A 15,740-nucleotide genomic window follows, 5' to 3' on the forward strand; every position below is an offset into this window, starting at 1 on the left:
TTGTTGGCTGGGACTTTTTTGAAACTTGAGTTTCTGTGCACAGTTCCCACGCCACTCAGGGGCTGGTGATGGTGCTTAGTATTCTTCAGCTCTTCATTTGATTGGCTAATGCTTTGCAGGCAGAGCAGCCAGGCTCCCTGGAGGGAAAATCATTGAAAGCAAACTCCCCCCCCCCTCCGGGGGCAACATTATCTTATCTCAGACTTTGTTCCCTCATCTAAGAAGAGAGGGTCAGATTCTCCCTGGTTTCCCAAAGCAGTACTCGCATTGCAGGGAGCAAGGCTGATTTCTTATTTTCTTTCCTCTATCGTAATCTCAGTTTTTATGCAACTATGTAAAAGGAAATTAAGGCTTTTGCAATAGATCATGGCCAGGAAGTCTCTTTTTAGATAGTTGTGCTTAATTGTGTCACCATTATTTTTATGAAAAGGTCCCTTCGTCTCCGAAAGTTCTGCTACTTTCCCCAGGTAGGAAAGCAGGCAAGAGAAGGAGAGGGGAGGGGGGGGAAGCAGAAATGGCCAGAGAGCCAGGAACCAGAGAGAGCTGGTGGTTGGGCCACAAAAGAAACAAAATCCTCAACCTTGAAACTAAAGGTCATGGACATGACTACAGCCACCAGCAGCTGGAGCTCAAAGGCAGGGGTGGAGGCCAGGGTTGGTGGTCAAGGGGAGAGAATGGGAACAGAGCACGGGGGGGGGGGGGGGGGTGCCAGGATGATGCAGGAGCCTCATCAAGAGTTTAATTCTTGCTAAAGAACTAAAAAAATTGGGAAGACCAAATACGAGATGAATTGGCTCCATAAAAGAAGACATGGACAGGACTCTACAGGAGCTGAGCGGGGGCTGTTGAGGACAGGACATTGTGGGCATCACTCACTCACAGGTTGCCAGGAGTCAGTGTGGCCTCGGTGACAGTAACACACACATCTTGCCTTTCTCTGAGCTCCCTGCCTGAGCTGAAGCTTGCTATCCCTGCTCAGACAACAGGCAACAGAAATGTGCACTAGCAACTAGTTGCTCTAGAAAAGCAAGAAGCTCTCAATTGAGAATGAAGTGCACTTTCTATTTACTGAGCGACCTGGGTACATCACGCTACCTCTCTAAGAGGCTGTTTCCTCATCTGAAAAATGGGAATGAAAATACGTCTCAGAGGTTGGGGTGACAATTGAACACAAATAGATTAATTATTTTTGAATACTCCCAAGTGCCCCCTAAGTGCAAAGCGTTATGTATCCGATAAAGGAGGCAGAAAGCATTCTCATACCTGTTACATCAAATATTCGGTTGTGTCCGCTGGATAGTCACAATCTTAGAATTAACTTGTGGAAGAAAAGTAATCTGGCCAACAGAGACAATCGTGACACAATGGATCAACCTAGATGGTGACAATAAACCTGTTAGCCAACTACCAAAGAGCAGGTGCTGCTCACATGATGATTGCCTCATTTCAGGCCATGAAGGCTTTCTAGAATCCGTGGGCTCAGAGAGCTGTCGAACAGGACCCAGAGCAGGGAGTGCCTCTGTTTGAAGAGGCTGAACAAGCAGGGCGGTTTCCTCTAACGTTGGGAGAGAGGGCATCATGTTCCGATGGCTCTCTCTCTTTGGCGGAGAAATTGGAAGGAGAATCCCTAATGAGGTGCCCAATTCCCAGAAACGGAATTTCATTTTTTTTCCAACATAGTCATGGAACCTCTTTTTGCATAATAGACCAAAAATAAATAGAGAACAGATTCAGCAGTAGTTCTAAAATAAAGCTTCCTGATCTCGTTTTACTTGAGAAGTTCGGCAGTAGATCATCACCTGCATTGCTGCACATATCATTTCTCAAAGGGTGGTCCATGCAACATCCATTCAGGATAACCTTTTGAGATGCAAATTTCTGGACCGCATCTCTGAACTAAGAACCTCAAAGGTTTGGTCGTCCAATAATCTACATAACCAGCAAGAAACCTAGCAGATTTATATACATGTGAAAATTCCAGCTCAGTTCACCATCTTAATTACAAATACTACCTAAAAGATTTAGGGGGCCTTGCAAAGCAGAAGCCGGTGACACTAACGCACTTTAAAGTACATATATATTTAGAAAAAATTCCAAACAGTGGATAGTCAAATTCTGATGAGAAAAGTAGTTTGATACACAGGGCTGGCTTTAGGCAAAATTTAGGTTTCCAAGGTGGAGTCAAAGGTTTCCACTGAATTTTGGAAACTTCACTTTTCCATTCTCAGCCTCCCTACAATTAATTCCGTGTCCCGTGACCCATGGTACTTCCTCCCCTATAAACTACCTTTCCTGTATTAGTCAAATTTAATTTAAAAAAATTAAAAGGCAATCACATAGGCATATGTGCAAACTTGCCAAAACTTCTGGTTGTAAATTGAAGATTTCAGATATCTAGATATTTTAAGTTATCCATTAACTTACTCATTTGTTTAAGGTATAGATTACTGAATATCAAGTACTGAGAGTAGAAAAATGAATGAGACATGGTCCATGTTTTTCAGAAAAATTATTCAAAACATAGGAATTAAGAATTTACAGCATATTCTTTCAATGTTGGGGCATTGCTTAACAAGCCTACCCAAGCATTATTTACAGTAATTCTCTAGGAAAATGTACTTGAGTTTGACTTTGCTATTTCCTATTAACTAAGGGCTAGAATTCAACTAGGTTACATGTTAATTTATACATCTACCAACAACTAGTGGGTGGAGGCCAGGGATGCTGCTGAACTTTTATGACGGAGAATTCTCCCTCCAACAAAAAATTCTCTAGTCCAAAAGTCAGTAGCACTGAGGTTGAGAAACTGTCCTACAGAGATGAAAAGCCACTCTTTTGGGGCAATTAGGAGACCTTTGTCCTCCTTGGGTAAAGCAGTTTCTGTGAGGTGTTTGTGGTTTCTGCAGTGGACTAACAAAGAGAGGGAAGTCAGGAAGTCTGCAAGTGCAAACTTTCTAACTCTTTGGTAGTGAAGAGTGTGAGATCAGTTAGTAAACAGGAATGGGGATGCGAGGTTATAGGAAGAATAATTCGTGGTACCAAAGTATTTTAAATTATGTGGATCGAATGAAATTTGCATTTTCATTTAGATGATGGATGATTTTGAAGCCATCGCCTAAGCTACAGTATATTATTTTAATGAAAGATATTTATAGATTCCACATCTTAAAAATGTGGGAAAATAATGATGCCTAATTATGGTCATAGCTGCATAATCAAACATTTAGTACAGGAAAATGATGTAAGTGCCTTTGCATCTAAAGTTGTAGCCTCACAGTTAAATACTCATTGGAAACCATGTAAGCTTTTGTCACTCTATAAAATCTTATTGCCTTTTGGTATGTGATATCTAAATTATTTAAGTAGTTTGTTAAGAATCTTTCATTAATCCAATACAGACACCCCTTCAGTGCTTCATGTACCATGAATGACTGGCTAATTGTTCCATTCAGAGGAAAAGCTCCTCTTGATGCCGTTCTGTTTGAGAAATCGAAGATTTTCATTACTGGGAGAGTAAATGTGATTATTATAAGAAATGTCTTTTTTAGGAGCATTGGAGAAGTTGTTTTGCCTTACATGGAAAAGTCAAAGAGCCCTTTGGCTAAATGAGTAGTTCTTTTACAAACTTCATGCATTTAATGGTTCACATATTGTAAAAACATTTTGTCCAACTGATGAACATTCAACTTCTTTTTAATCTGTCACAAACCATGAAACTGACCTTAACTTGTGAACCTGACATATATGTGGTCAAGGATATCCTTGAACATTCTCTCCAGAGATGAAGAAAGAATGCAGAAGGGAGGGGCAAAACTACTCTTTGCTTTTAATCTCTTGCTTTTCTTTAGTGTGCATCCAAGGCTGCACTTTGAACAAGCAAGCTCTGAACTATTCCTACCCTGAAGTGTCACAAAAAAACTGCTGATAATCACCGAAAAAGGTTAGTATCAACTGGGCAAGACATAAGCCTTGCTGAAAATGATTGTTTCTTCACTTATCAAAACCTTAATTTCTCCAACAAAACAGAAAGTTTCTGATAAGAATGCTGTATTTATAGGAAGAATAATTCGTGGTACCAAAGTATTTTAAATTATGTGGATCGAATGAAATTTGCATTTTCATTTAGATGATGGATGATTTTGAAGCCATCGCCTTTTTTTTAAAAATAAATTGATTCAACATTGAATTGCTAAGTAGCATTATTATATAAATATTGTCGCTAACTTTTCTTTCTTGCATATCTTTCTATATACTGTTTCTGATTTATTCAGTACAGGCATATTGGGTCAACTATTTTCTTATATTTAAGTGATTAATAATTAATTACATTATTCACTAGTCTTATGGAAATATTTAATAAACTTATCCTCATGCCTTTTCAAAGAAAGCATTTTTGCCTTGGAGGGTCCAATTTAGTCATAGTTATTTTTCAGAAATTTGCTGGGTGATTTTCTTGTGTTCTAGGGAAAATTTTTTCTAAATGTTTATTTTAGACATAGTGTTCCTTTTCCTCTTTTCCCTAGACTGTGTTCCTAGCCTAGTCTGAATTCGGTAGACCCACAATAATGGTACACCTGTGGCTTGGAGATCACGGTAAACACCACAGAAAAGCCCTTTGTAGGTAAGGGCTTCGGTCTGCGGATTGGTCCCTCCAGCGAGAGGAGCAGTGAAAGATAAACGTGAGAAGCTGTGAGGTGCTCATGAAAGGTGCTACGAAGAGCCCCCTTCCAACATGCTGTCACAGACTAAAGCCTGGCTCCCAGGGAGCGGTTCAGAGGGTTTCTAAAACCGATTGTGTAGCCAGAGACAAGTTTCTTCACCTCTCTAAGCCTCCGTTTCCTTGCCTGTAACTTTTCTTTTTTACCTCAGGGCATTGTTGGGAAGATAAGGGAATTCACGTAAAGAATGAAGCAGGAACCGAACATAAAACTCAGTCTGGTTTTTGCCGCAGCTGCCACGGTTTGCTCCCTGTGCAGTTCACAGGAGACCTTCCAGCGTCAGTGAGGCCTGGCCGGCTCCTTCCGCTGCCCCTGCTCTTGGTCGGCACAGGCAGACCCGGACCTCTCTCTCCTCGCTCTCTTCTGCCTCGTTCTCTTGATGTATTCTTAATTTTAAAATAATTTCTTCCGTTATTTAGCAGTAAAAGAAGAAATTCAGGTTGTAAATTAGAAGATGTAATGTAGTGTAAGTCGTAATATCTGACTATCACCATTTCCTGAGCTTAAAAGTAAAATCCAGATATAATTTCTAGAATGAAAAGAACATATATTTCCAAGGGATGGAGGCAAAACTCTTGATTGCCTTCTAAACAGTTCAATTTCTGTTTACATCCAAACCACACTGAATGCGCCCGATCTCACTGATCTCGGAAGCTAAAAGTTCAATTTCTTTTAATGGTCTCTTGACTAAGTTGATAAGTGATAAAAGGATCTGCAAATAATTACACAAGAAGGAACTATAAGAATAATTAACTATAGAGTTTTTTGGTAATTGCCATAAAGCTAAAACTAATTTTGTCATTTAATTGCTCCCTGGAAATAAAACCACTTGAACAAAATCCGAGAAATAAAACAAACAAAACCCTCAAACCCTTGACATACACTTATATGACTATTATGTGAATGCAATTTAAAAAATATCTTATTTTTAGAAAGAGGGGAAGGAAGGGAGGAAGGGAAAGAGAGAAACATTAACTAAGAAACATAGTACTCACCCTGATTGTGGACTGAAGCCACAACCCAGGCACATGCCCTGACCAGGAATCAAACCAGCGACCTTCTCCTTGCAGTAAGACACCCAACCAACTGAGCCACACTGGTCAGGGCAAGGACTGCAGATTTCTTAATGCTTTTCTCTTGAGTGTACATATTACTTTCGCAGAAATGTTTTCAAATATTTAATGGAAGCATGTGCAGTGCCAGACACTGAGGATACAAAGATAAATACATCCCCCTTTTGAAATGTTCGTCATTTCGTGGACACAATAGTCACTGACTAAGCAGTAGTATTGCAGTGTCCATGACAGAGGTGTGCTGAAAGCCAGCAGAGAGGAGTTTTATATCCACAAAAGTTTTGACTGGGCATGGATGAGCGAGTGCTTCTTCTGGGGAGGAGGAGAATGTGCACAGCAGCTTCTCCAGGGAAGCAGACTAGACTGGCTGGGTTTGACAGGTGGCCAAGAGGAGGGTATTCAGGCACAGAGAGCAGCCTGTAAAGGACAGAGACTAGACAAAGGGTGGCTTATGGAAAGATTTTAAGTAGTTTGGCTATAGCTGCCGTATAGGATGATGCCTGATGCAGTGGCAGGGGAACGCTACAGCACCAGGGGGCGACAAATTGTGAAGAGCCTGCAGGCCACTGGTGCCTGATGATCAGAAATGCTGTGCTACTTGTGATGAATTACAGTGCCTTATTCTGGGCTGCTGTGACAAATTACCAACGGGGCAGCTGCAATAACATTTTCCTGTCACAATTCTAGATGCTGGAAATCTCAGATCATAGTGACATTACAGTTGGGTTCTGCTGAGGATCCTGCTGCTGGTTGCAGGCGGCTGGCTTGTTATACCCGCACATGGTACTGGACAGAGCGAGCTCTGGTCCCTGACTCTTCTCATAAAGGCGTTACATTAACACCATGCATGCCGGTTCCAACCTCATGACCTAATTATTTCCCAAAGGCTGCACTTCTGAATACCATCACTAGGGATTAGGGTTTAAACATGAATTTGGGGGGAGCACATTCAGTGTATGACAGACAGCCACTTTGAGATTCCTCATTTTTTTTTTTCCCCTTCTGAAGTGCTTTTAAGAATACACTCCTACTAAAGGGGGGGGGGGGGATCTTCCCTTCTTTTGTACATAATCCCCACAACAGTGCCTGTAAAGGTAACTCCCCTCTTTGCTACTTAGCTTAAACTTCACTGAAGATCAATGGTTACCATGACCTGAGTTTCTTTTAGGTAATTTTACTGATCAAAGAACAGAATCAAAGGTATTGGAGAGCAGGGAGAAGAACTGGGGTTACACAGGGACATAGGAAAGAGTCCAGCTATTTTGCCCTACTTTCTGAACTTCAAGAACAAGTTAGTATCAGCTCACCAGTTACTTTCCTCTTGGAACAGAGCGTTGGTAAGGCCCTGTTCTCAGCCCACACCCCACATGTATACCAAAGACTTCTGTACTGTGTGCTGGGGATGCGGCAGTGAACGGCTCAGTGGGCTCCTTCTGGAGAAGCTTAAGTCTGAAGGTGCTTTAAGCTTCTTTTAAGTATTGGAGAAACAGCAAAGTTTCTTTTGTAATGAAATCCTGTTTTGTTTTGTTTTTTAACTATTATCATCATGCACGGCAGGTGTATATTATATTGTATTCTAATTAAGGCAAATTTTAGCATTATATCTTTGCAAACCATAATACAGTAATAGCATTGAAAAGTGGTTCCTAGAAGGGAGTGATTTACTAGTTTCAAATCTTAGAGGTTAAGGTCTGTGCTTTCCAAAACATAACTTAGTTTTAATAACATGACTATGGCCAGGCTTATTTATTCTTGAATGCGGCAGCTTCAAGCTAAAAAACCACCTTATTGTCTTAAAAATTCTATAGAATTCCCATCAATAAGGAGGTTTTTATAGACTGTAAAATTAACCTTATGATTTTTTTTTACGGAAGTTCTTGGTTTTTTGATAGAGTGTACCCATTTTCAATTCCACTCAGTACACTGGTGAGGAATTTAGTAATCAAGACTAAGTTCTCTGCAAGCCTGAATTTAAAGCTCCAAGTGAGGGATATACAGAAGAGCATGAATGTGCAAGTTGTTGAAAGTTTATTTGGGAGAATTTTATTTTCATTATACAAAGTTAAGTTTAACTCTGAAGTGCTAAGCGTCTGAGAAGGTGGCTTTCATCTGACAACTTCGAATGGTGGGGGGGACCAATTGGTTGTGCTTTTAAAAGGGCACGTGTGTTAAAATGAAGTTATGAAAACGTCGCTGTGGCCATTACTCATTAGTTGAAGACACCAGCTTTTGTCCCGGCCACGCAAAGGTTGTCCCTACTGAGCGGCACAAAAGGGTCATACTAGGGCAGGGGATGGGTTTGGGGAGCGGCAGCGATGGGCAGGACTGCACTGGGGTGGAAAGCAAGCGCTAAGCCTCCCCAGGGGCCGACCGTGCGTGGCCCTGAGCCAGGGCGCGGCGGGGGGGACAAGCTTCCAGGGGAGGAAGCATCCGGGCTACAATGTCCGGTACGGCCCGAGGGGCCAGACGGAGAACAGTTGTTCCCAGTGGTATAAAGAGCCCCCGCCCCAGGTGAGTTAACACCAAGCGCTTAGAGGCGGGACCCGAAGGGCGAGGGGCCGCGGGCTCCTCCCCCGGCGCCTCCACTATCTGGGGCAGGACGCGGCGGCCGTGGCGCCGGACCTCGGGACCTGCGGGCTGCAGGACTGCCGTCCGCTGGCCTCTTCTCTCCCACCGTCCTCTCCCGCGGGTTCCCGGTACCAGGCCCCCAGGCTCCGACAGCGGAGAAGCCCCCGCGGCGAGCACTGGTGAGTGCAGCAGTGGTCTCTGGGCTGCTCGTCTGGCCCAGACGGGACGCGCCCGGGGGCGGGCAGAGGGCTGAGGCAGCACTTCCGGTGGCAGGCACTGCACTTCCGGGTTTCGCGGAGCTGCAGTAGTTGCTGCCCGTTTTATCCTCTCGGCGGCGGTGGGAACCTTTCGGAAGCCCCTTCCCCGCGCTGCGCGGCGGGGAGTGGGCAGTGTTCCGTTTCGGCCTGGCGGGTCCCTACAAGCCCCGCTGATTTCTGTTGGGGATGCTTGGCTCGCCTCGCACCTCGGCTCCCTGGGTCTTAACTTTCAGCCGCAAACATGTTTTTGTTGTGTTCCCAACAAACTTGGATTTTCTGCTTTTACACGAAACGTGGGGCCGATTCAGTGGGACAAACATTTGCAAATAAGACAGATATCAGAGTCCTAAATTAAAAAGAAAATAGGAAATAAAAATTATGGAAACGATGAAATACGAGTGCTGGAATTTACTTAAAAGTTACCCTTATTCAGGTCTTTGTGGGGAATGCGGTCACTAATTACAGGTCCCAGCGATTCCTAGGGAAACTTAAACTTCAGGCTTTAATCCCTAATGTTTCTTTACCCCTGTTGTAAATCTATTTTCATAAGTCCCCTCATTTTTATCAGTTACATATTTTCTGTATCGCCTCCTAAGAATCTGATGAAGTAAGTGAATATATGATGGATATTGCTGAAAACTTTATAATTAACTTAATTCCCAACCCCCCCCCCCCCCTTCCTGTTTTTTTTTTTTTTTTTTTTTTTTAATTTTTTTTTATATGGGACCCCCTAAAGTTGGCCCCCATTGCACCCCCCACCCCCCTTCCCTTCATTTACAATTTCTTGTCCCCTAAAAACCAAGGTTTCTATCATCTTTCCCCCCTTTTTAAATTTATTTAAAGGACAAGTAAAACACAATTTTTAAATTGCTCTGTTTTTATAGTAAAGTGCAAGTGTGTACTAATTTGATAATTAAACATATAAAAGTTACATAAGTGATGTAATATAACCTTTGAAAGTATACTGCAGGCAAGCAATGTTCTGATTTATAAAGTTTCTACATTAGTATTTTTGAGTGGCATTTTTCAAATTATTTGCTCAGAAGCACATTTATTTTATACTGATAAAAAACTTAAACATAGCTTTAGCTACTAGTCTCTAATTGTGGTTATTAGTCTTTAATTATAGCTATTAGTCTCTATTGGTTATTAACCAATACCTGCTCCATTGATTCCAGTTTTTTTTCCAGTTGATTTTCATAGATCCAAAGTCAAATCTCACCTCTGAACATCTCTTGCACAGTCAACATTCTCCTTCATGACCTGGCTGTTGTGTCCTGAATCCTCATCATGCAGCAGTGCATTCAGTAATTAATCAACGGTGACAGGCCTCATTTCCTTCTTGGATGACTCCTAAGTGAATAACCTGACATGCCTCAGTTTACTTATCTGCAAAATAGAGAAAATGAAAGGACCTGCCTCCACCAGATAGTTTGGGGATGGTCCACATAATTCCTAAAAAGGTCAAACAAAATTTGATACTCTTTTCCACCTGTTTAAACCTGCTACCATCTCAGGGATAAGATCTTCCTAGATATATTTTGACTTCCATTTATTTAGTTATTAGTGAAAAAAATTTAAGCTAGACTATGTTATTTAATGTAAAGTTCAAGGAGGGCCCAGCAGGAGTGAGCCAAGGAAGCAATTAGAATAGAAATATTTCTTTACATAGACTTCTGCATCAGCCTATGAATATCCTGCGTTAGTGTTATTACCCCCCAAAAAGAGCCAAGATATCAAGCTTGATGAATGATTATTAGATGTATGCATATGTAAGGCAGGGGCATATAGTGGCTTTTTCCAGTACTATTGCCTTTTTGGAATGGTCTTTTAACATAATTTAGTGTTGTGATATGATTATTTTGTGGAGATAACATTGAATACCAATAATAACGACCTACAACTTTAGCTGAAGTTACAAATTGATCTGAATCTGCTGCTGACAAGTCTGGATGGGATGGGACTGGACTGATGATTAGACTTTCGGTTCCGTTATACCAATAAGGTAAAAACATTTTTTCCTTAAAAAGATTAGGCAGACTGGACCCTGAGGTCAGGAAAGCTAGATTAAGCACATAGACTTTATACTGAAACCCTTGGCTTCAGAATAGTTTCTTAACGCTCTTAGATATAATATTGACCAATATCTGGGGCAATTTCTAGCAGATGATTATTTTAAAATTGGTTGCCCTTCTCTTTTACTCTTAGACCTGTAATGAAATACGGTATCTGAATAGGACACTCCTTATGTTTAATGCATATGGTCTGATATATTAGGAATCTAAAGAAAGACCTTTTTTTAAAAAAAGATTTTATTTATTTATTCTTAGAGAGGGGGGTGGGGAGGAGAAAGAGAGGGAGAGAAACATGGATATGTGGTTGCCCCTCATGCAGCCTGCACTGGGGACCTGGCCCCCAACCTGGGCATGTGCCCTGACTGGGAATTGAACTGGTGCCCCTTTGGTTCACAGGCTTTCACTCAAACTACTGAGCCACACCAGCCAGGGACCAAAGAGAGGCATTCTTTTAGGCAGACTTCTTAAAAATAGATTCTTGCTGCTTATTCTTATTTTTTCATAGGGCATCACTGGAAGCACCACATTTACAGTAGTTGGCTGTGAGAAGTGCTAATGCTTTGCTTATGTGGGATTCTAGGATATAAATCAGAGGAAGACAAATTTGGGCATACAGTTGCATTCAGAATTTGCTTATTTCCAAAATTCCTTCCCCCATCCTCTCAGCTGTTTGTTTTCTTTGTTCATCTGGAACAATTAAGCAATCAAAGAGAACTTTTATAAGATCCCACTATATTTCCCCACCTTCCTGAATCTGCTTACGTTGTCTGCTTTGTCTTTCATTACTGTGAATGAATAATTTGTTTCCATCAAAGGTCAGCCTCTGTACTTGTGCGCTGGAGACCACTCATCACCTTTGCTTTCTCAAGTTCACTGCTGCAGCAATTCTCTAATGTTTCTTTTACTTCATTAATTTACCTTCCTTTAAAAAAATTGGTTCTTTTCTATTGGCCGACAGAATTATTGTTATATCCCCATCATTTGGTACCATTTTCCCCCATGTAGCCTTTTTTAAAATTGATTTTGAGAGAGAGAAACATCGATTCGGTGTTCCACTCATTTATGCACTTGTTAGTTGCTTCTCGTTTGTGCCCTGACTGGAGATGGAACCTGCGGCCTTGGTGTATCTGGACGATGTTCTAACGAACTGAGCCTCTGGCCAGTGCCCAAGTTTCTGTCTGTTATCATTTCCCTTCTGTTTGAAGGACCTCTGTTAGCATTTCTTATAGTACATATCTCTGACAATGAATTCTCTTATCTTTTCTTTGTCTGAGAATGTATTTTATCATTATGGAAAAATATTTCACTAGGTATAGAAATGTAAATCGATAGTTCCTTTTGGTACTTTAAACGTGTCCTGCCATTGTTTCCTGCTTGAATAGTTTCTGAGGTGAGTCTCTGAGACAAAGGTTGCTGTAATCTTTTTTTCCCTTTGGTCTGTATATAACAAATCCACCCCCCCCCCCACACTGTCTACTTTTAAGATTTCTTCTTTATCACTTGTTTCCAGCATTTTAATAATGTTGTGCCTTGCTTTGTTTTTCTTAATTTATTCTTCTTGGATTGTGTCATTGACCTTCTTGGATCTCTGGGTTTATAGGTTTTGTACAATTTGGAAAGTTTTAGCCATTTTTCCTTCAAATCTCACCTCTCCCTTCCCTGACTTTAATTATATATATTTGAAAGTGCTTGATATTGCCCCATAGGCTCTGCTTGAATTCTGTTTTGTTTTTAATCTGTGGGCTTCATTTTGGATGGTGTCTCAGTCTCTTGGGCAGCTGTAACAAAATGCCATAGACTAGGTGGCTTATAAACAGCAGAAATGTCTTACAGTTTGGGAGGCTAAGAAATCCAAGATGAAAGCGCAGGCAGAGTCAGTGTCTTTCGGAGGCTCACTTCCTGATTCGTGAACGGCACCTGCTATAACCTCAGAGGGTGGGACAGACAAGGGATCTCTCTGGGTGCCTTGTATAAGGTCCCTGATGCCATTCATGAGAGCTCTCCCTCTGAAAGGCCCCACCTCCTAATTCCATCACCTTGCAAACTAGGATTTGGACATGAGTTTTGAGGGGACACAGACATTTAGCTGCTAGCAGGTGGTTTCTATTGCCGTGTCTTTAGATTCACTGACTTTTCTAATGTGTTATCTTCTTCTGCTATTAATCTTATTCAGTAAAATTTTACTTCTGGTGTTTTATTTTTTTTTATCTTCAGAAGTTCTGTTTGGTTCTGCTCAGTACCGTCTATCTTCATATTTTAAATATATGAAATAGTAAACATATTTGTGACAGTAGTTTTAACATTTTTCTGCCTTTTTACATGTCTAGCAATTTTTAGTAAAAGGCAGAAGATTTATACGATCTGAAGAGAAAATAGTATACATATCTAGTAATTTCTGATTGGTGATCAACATTCATAACTTTGTGTTGTTGAGTTCTGGATTTTTTCTTATTTCTTTAAAAACTATTGGGCTTTCTTTTTCTCTCAAAGGCAGTTAAATTACTTGTGAATAAGTCATAAGAAATAAGTTTATGAATAAGTTTGTTCCTTCAGAAGCTCATTATAAAGCTCTTTTAGAGCAAGTCTAAATAGCCTTAACTCTAGGGTTAATTTAGCCTCATTACCAACGGTTACCAAGGCATTACATTACCTTTCTGAGTTCTCTGATGAAAGCCTCTTCTATTTCATAAGTACCGTGCACTCTGGCTAGTGGGAATTTGAACACTTCTTAATTCTGTGTAATCTTTAGGAATGGTTAAGCTTATAGCTAGCTCCCTGGTAACTGTTCTTTTTCTGGAAATGGCATGTGGTGAGTGGTATTCAATGAAAGACTCAAGGCGACTCCTGTACGTATTTCTGGAGCCGTTTCTCCGCACACCTCTGTCTTCAGTCCTATGCTGTACAAATTGTAGGTGCTTCAGTTTTTCTGAATTCTGATCTCTGCTCAACTCAGTGAGACTAGCAGGCCCTGTTGGGTTCCCCTTCCTGTGCCATAGTCCAGATGTCGCCTCCAATTGTACACCTGGGGAGATTAAAGAATTTACCTGCTTTTCTTTTGCTTGGGGGTCATAGGTGAGTAATGCTGTAATAATCTCCTTGAGAAAGTGTCCAAAAAAAACCCCAAATTATATAAATTAATATTCTTTAATAGACAGTTCGCCATTGTTTGTAGTATTTCTCTCAGGTTGCTAACAAAATTTAATACGGGTGTGTACCTTTTTACAAAATAGAGGAAATTGATGGGGAAGCAATTTTGGGAACTTCAGTCTGTAAAAAAAACTTACTATATTTTACTGTAATTACTTAAGTTCATTGTAGTTGTAAATACTTATTGACATTTTAAAGTCTCAATAGGAGAGGGAGCTTTATATTATTTCTGTTTTTCTTTAACAGCCTTCTGGCTTTAAGAACAGAGATAAACAATCAAACTGGTGAGGATGGGATATACTAAAGAAAGGTGAGGTGCATTCAGTCAAAGTACCTGGAGTTATGCTGTGGTCCTCATGAGGTGGGCTGGGGTTTGGGCCTTGAATGAGAAAAGGCAAAATTTCGGAAGGAGAAAAAGAGTCAAAGAAATGACATTTTGTTAATTCATTTTAAAGTGAAAATTTGAAAGAAAGGAAAACATTAAGAACTTAGGCAGAAATAGAAACGTTAGCAGCAGAAGAATTTGGGTCACAGGAAGAAAGGCCATGAAGGCTGCCCATTGGTTAGCATTTCTGCTTTTCACGTGGGAAAAACAGATGGGGGCTGGGTTACAGCCTTGCCAGAGCTCACTGATATAGTTTGCATCTCAGAGCCCTAGGTATTGAAATGTTGATCACTCCAAATATAAATAAAAAATGTGCTAAGAGAGAGCTTCTTTTAAGCCTTCACTAGTTACTTGTACACAAATAAAAAGTTCAGGCACAGTTAAGCATAATTTGAACTTTTTAAAAAAAGATTTTATTTATTTTTGAAGAGAGGGGAAGAGAGGGAGAAAAAGAGGGAGAGAAACATCAATGTGTAGTTGCCTCTCGTGTGCCCCGTACTGGGGACCTGGCCCACAACCCAGGCATGTGCTCTGACTGGGAATCTAACCTGAGACCCTTTGGTTCTCAGACCAGCACTCAGTCAACTGAGCCATACCAGCCAGGGCTCAATTCTTAAATAGTTTTTTTCAGAAGTTTATAATGATGCTTTCATGTTTATTTATCACACTTTTAAAAAGGTATAGGAAAGAGTAAATATCAAGTCAGTCATTTAGGATACAAACTCTGAATTAAAGTTGATACTTTATGATGACTTAAGTAATATCCTTAAAGTAAATATTTCCACCTGGCTACATACATGATAAAGGTAATATATTTTAGTTTATGATTTATGATTTATCAAGTTGTTTTGTGTATGTATATGTAGACTTGGCTTTCCTTGATTGAAAAGCTCTAATATTTTTGTTTTGGGCAAAGACAGAAACAACATTTATCTACATTTATGCTTTTTAATTTTAGAAACAAAACCCAAGAATGCCTCATTCCACAAACAAAGAACTGATACTTGGCATCATGGTGGGAACTACTGGAATCAGCTTGCTTCTTCTGTGGTACCATAAGGTTCGTAATCCAAGGACAGCAATGAATTTACCTAAATTTCTTTCTCTGGGTAATGCATTGGATCCAGTGACTTTGCAAGATGAAATGCATAATGGCCAAGGAACAGCAGCAATCTTTCAAGGAAGGCAACTTCAGATATTGGAGAAGTTAGACGAGTTACTGATAAATATGGAAGAACTCAAAGAGGAAATCAAAATTCTTAAAGAAACCATCCCAAAGCTGGAGGAATATGTACATGGTGAACTTCGAAGGAAGACAACTGCTCATAGGATTAGTCCTCAGCACAGAGCTAGGAAAAGAAGGCTTGCCACAGCTCAGAGTTCAGGAGCAAGTAATAGTTCAGAGGAAGCGGAAAGTGAAGGAGGGTAAGTTTCTTTAAGATGTTGCCCATATTGAGTTGATTATTTTGCTATTGCTATTATTTGATGCGGATCCTGGCTCCTGGGGTCCACGGTAT

The 15,740-nt window shown here is 40.6% G+C and overlaps 1 protein-coding gene across 2 annotated transcripts in view; it reads left to right on the plus strand.

Annotated features, from left to right (window-relative positions):
• The first annotated feature begins 8,222 nt into the window (after positions 1-8,222).
• RMDN2 (regulator of microtubule dynamics 2) overlaps positions 8,223-15,740 on the plus strand; it is a 54,592-nt gene continuing 47,074 nt past the window's right edge. Inside the window, exons 1-2 of one of the 2 annotated variants that reach the window (XM_037165415.2) lie at positions 8,223-8,302; positions 15,182-15,648. In XM_037165415.2, coding sequence (XP_037021310.2) covers positions 15,197-15,648 — 452 coding nt within the window. In that variant the 5' untranslated portion in view covers positions 8,223-8,302; positions 15,182-15,196. Of the gene's footprint in view, positions 8,303-8,361; positions 8,539-15,181; positions 15,649-15,740 lie in introns of those variants that run through there. The other variant, XM_037165414.2, reaches the window with a different exon arrangement.

The sequence above is a fragment of the Artibeus jamaicensis genome, unplaced genomic scaffold (genome assembly GCF_021234435.1).
Source record: "Artibeus jamaicensis isolate MK-2021 breed Jamaican fruit bat unplaced genomic scaffold, CSHL_Jam_final contig_465, whole genome shotgun sequence".
NCBI lineage: Eukaryota > Metazoa > Chordata > Mammalia > Chiroptera > Phyllostomidae > Artibeus > Artibeus jamaicensis.